General features: G+C 60.0%; 1 gene segment (V, D, J or C); it reads right to left on the bottom strand.

The window, feature by feature from the left end:
• Positions 1 to 563: 563 nt before the first annotated feature.
• LOC105825746 lies at positions 564 to 1,096 on the bottom strand. The segment is given in 2 exon segments: positions 564 to 901; positions 1,009 to 1,096. Coding segments are annotated over 2 exon segments (384 nt in total).
• Positions 1,097 to 1,648: the final 552 nt, after the last annotated feature.

Here is a 1,648-nt window from a genome sequence, read left to right as displayed (position 1 = left end):
AATGTGTCCATTGTGCTGATATTTTCAAGGATGTACAAAAATGCCAAAACAAACCTAATTTTGTAATATAAATATGGGCAATTTATCGCATGTCTCTGACGTCTTCATGATAAGAGTTTTATTAAAAAGAATAGCCTGAGTTGGGGGGGACATGGATCCAACCTGAGGACCGAGGAGAGGAAGACACAGCTCTGGGAACTCCTGGAAACAGGGACAGGAGGATGATGGAGACACAGAGTTTTCACAGGTGGGGTCTCAGATGACACAGCTAGACCTGCCAGCTCAGCCCCTGGATCTTGGTGCAAAGAGACTCTGTGTCCCCAGCTGCAGGGGAGCAGGACAAGCTGTTTCCTTGGGGACACTTTTCCCAGCCCTGGGCTGCCGTGAGTGACCCTGAGGACAGAAGGGGAGGACGAGCCTCCTTGCCCATGTGGTATCATGGGTGCAGCTGGGCCCACGGTGGCAGCAGCAGCAGCAGCAGCAGCAGCAGAAGCCACAGGCTGGGCCTGAACAGCAGCTGCCGGGCGTTCACCCTCCTGCGGGTGAGGAATGGGGTTCTTGTCTCACTTCCCCGTGGGCCTGGAGCACTGTGGAGCACCCAGGCTGCTGTCATAGGACTGGCAGGAATAATCAGCCTCATCCTCAGCCTGGAGCCCCGTGATGGTCAGGGAGGCCGAGCTGCCGGACTTGGAGCCAGAGAATCGGGCAGGGACCCCCGAGGGTCTATCGCTATCATCATAGATGAGGAGTGTGGGGGCCGTTCCTGGGAGCTGCTGGTACCAGTGCGCATAATAACGACCCCCAATGTTGCTGCTGCTGCCCGTGCAGGAGATGGTGACCCTCTGCCCCGGGGCTCCAGACACCGAGGGCGGCTGAGTCAGTGCAGACTGGGCCCAGGACCCTGGAAGGGGGAGACACAGACATGGTGATTGTGGGTCTGGAGACAAGAGGACAGAGCAGGGCCCCACGGTCTTCCCAGGGCCCTTCCCCTGGCCTGAGTCAGGTCACCTGTGCAGTGAGCCAGGAGGGTGAGGAGGAGAGGGGCCCAGGCCATGGTGGAGACTGTCCCGAGTGCTGCCTTCTGTGCCCACAGCCGAAGCAGCTTCCCCAGGTCTCTCCTTCCCGTCTTCATACCCTGAGAGGGGAGGCTCCCTCCATGCAAATGACCCCAGCTTTCTGCCGCCACCCTGGGCCCTGGTCAGGCCCCTCTGCCTGGGGGTGTCAGGGGTGGGCAGGGGCAGGGCTGTGTGGTCCCAGGGGTTGGGGAGGTCACAGCTGTGCCCTGAGCAGAGGGCACCAGGCAGGGCAGGTGGCTGGTCCCATCTCTGATCACCTGCAGACACCTTAGGGAAAGACCCTGAGCACCTCTTGGTGTCCAGACCTTGACAAACCCTCATGTGACATGGTGACCAGGGCACCCCAGAGCCAGCCCTGTCTCCCCACTGCTCTGTCCGCTGCCCCTGACTCAGGCGAGGCCAGGCAGCTGCTCCTGTGGCCTCCCCATTCCCTCCGTGCAGTCTTCACGCCCTACTGGGCTCCTCAGTGTGACTCTGTCCACATTTCCCCAGGCTGTGCCTTGGTCAGGACTGATGTGGGGTCTCTATGCACAGTCCTCGTAGGTCAGGATCAAGTCTGGAGCAGGGACTGT

This window comes from Propithecus coquereli, unplaced genomic scaffold, assembly GCF_000956105.1.
Source record: "Propithecus coquereli isolate 6110/MARCELLA unplaced genomic scaffold, Pcoq_1.0 Scaffold8194, whole genome shotgun sequence".
Lineage (NCBI taxonomy): Eukaryota > Metazoa > Chordata > Mammalia > Primates > Indriidae > Propithecus > Propithecus coquereli.
This window is presented reverse-complemented; position numbering and strand designations above follow the sequence as displayed.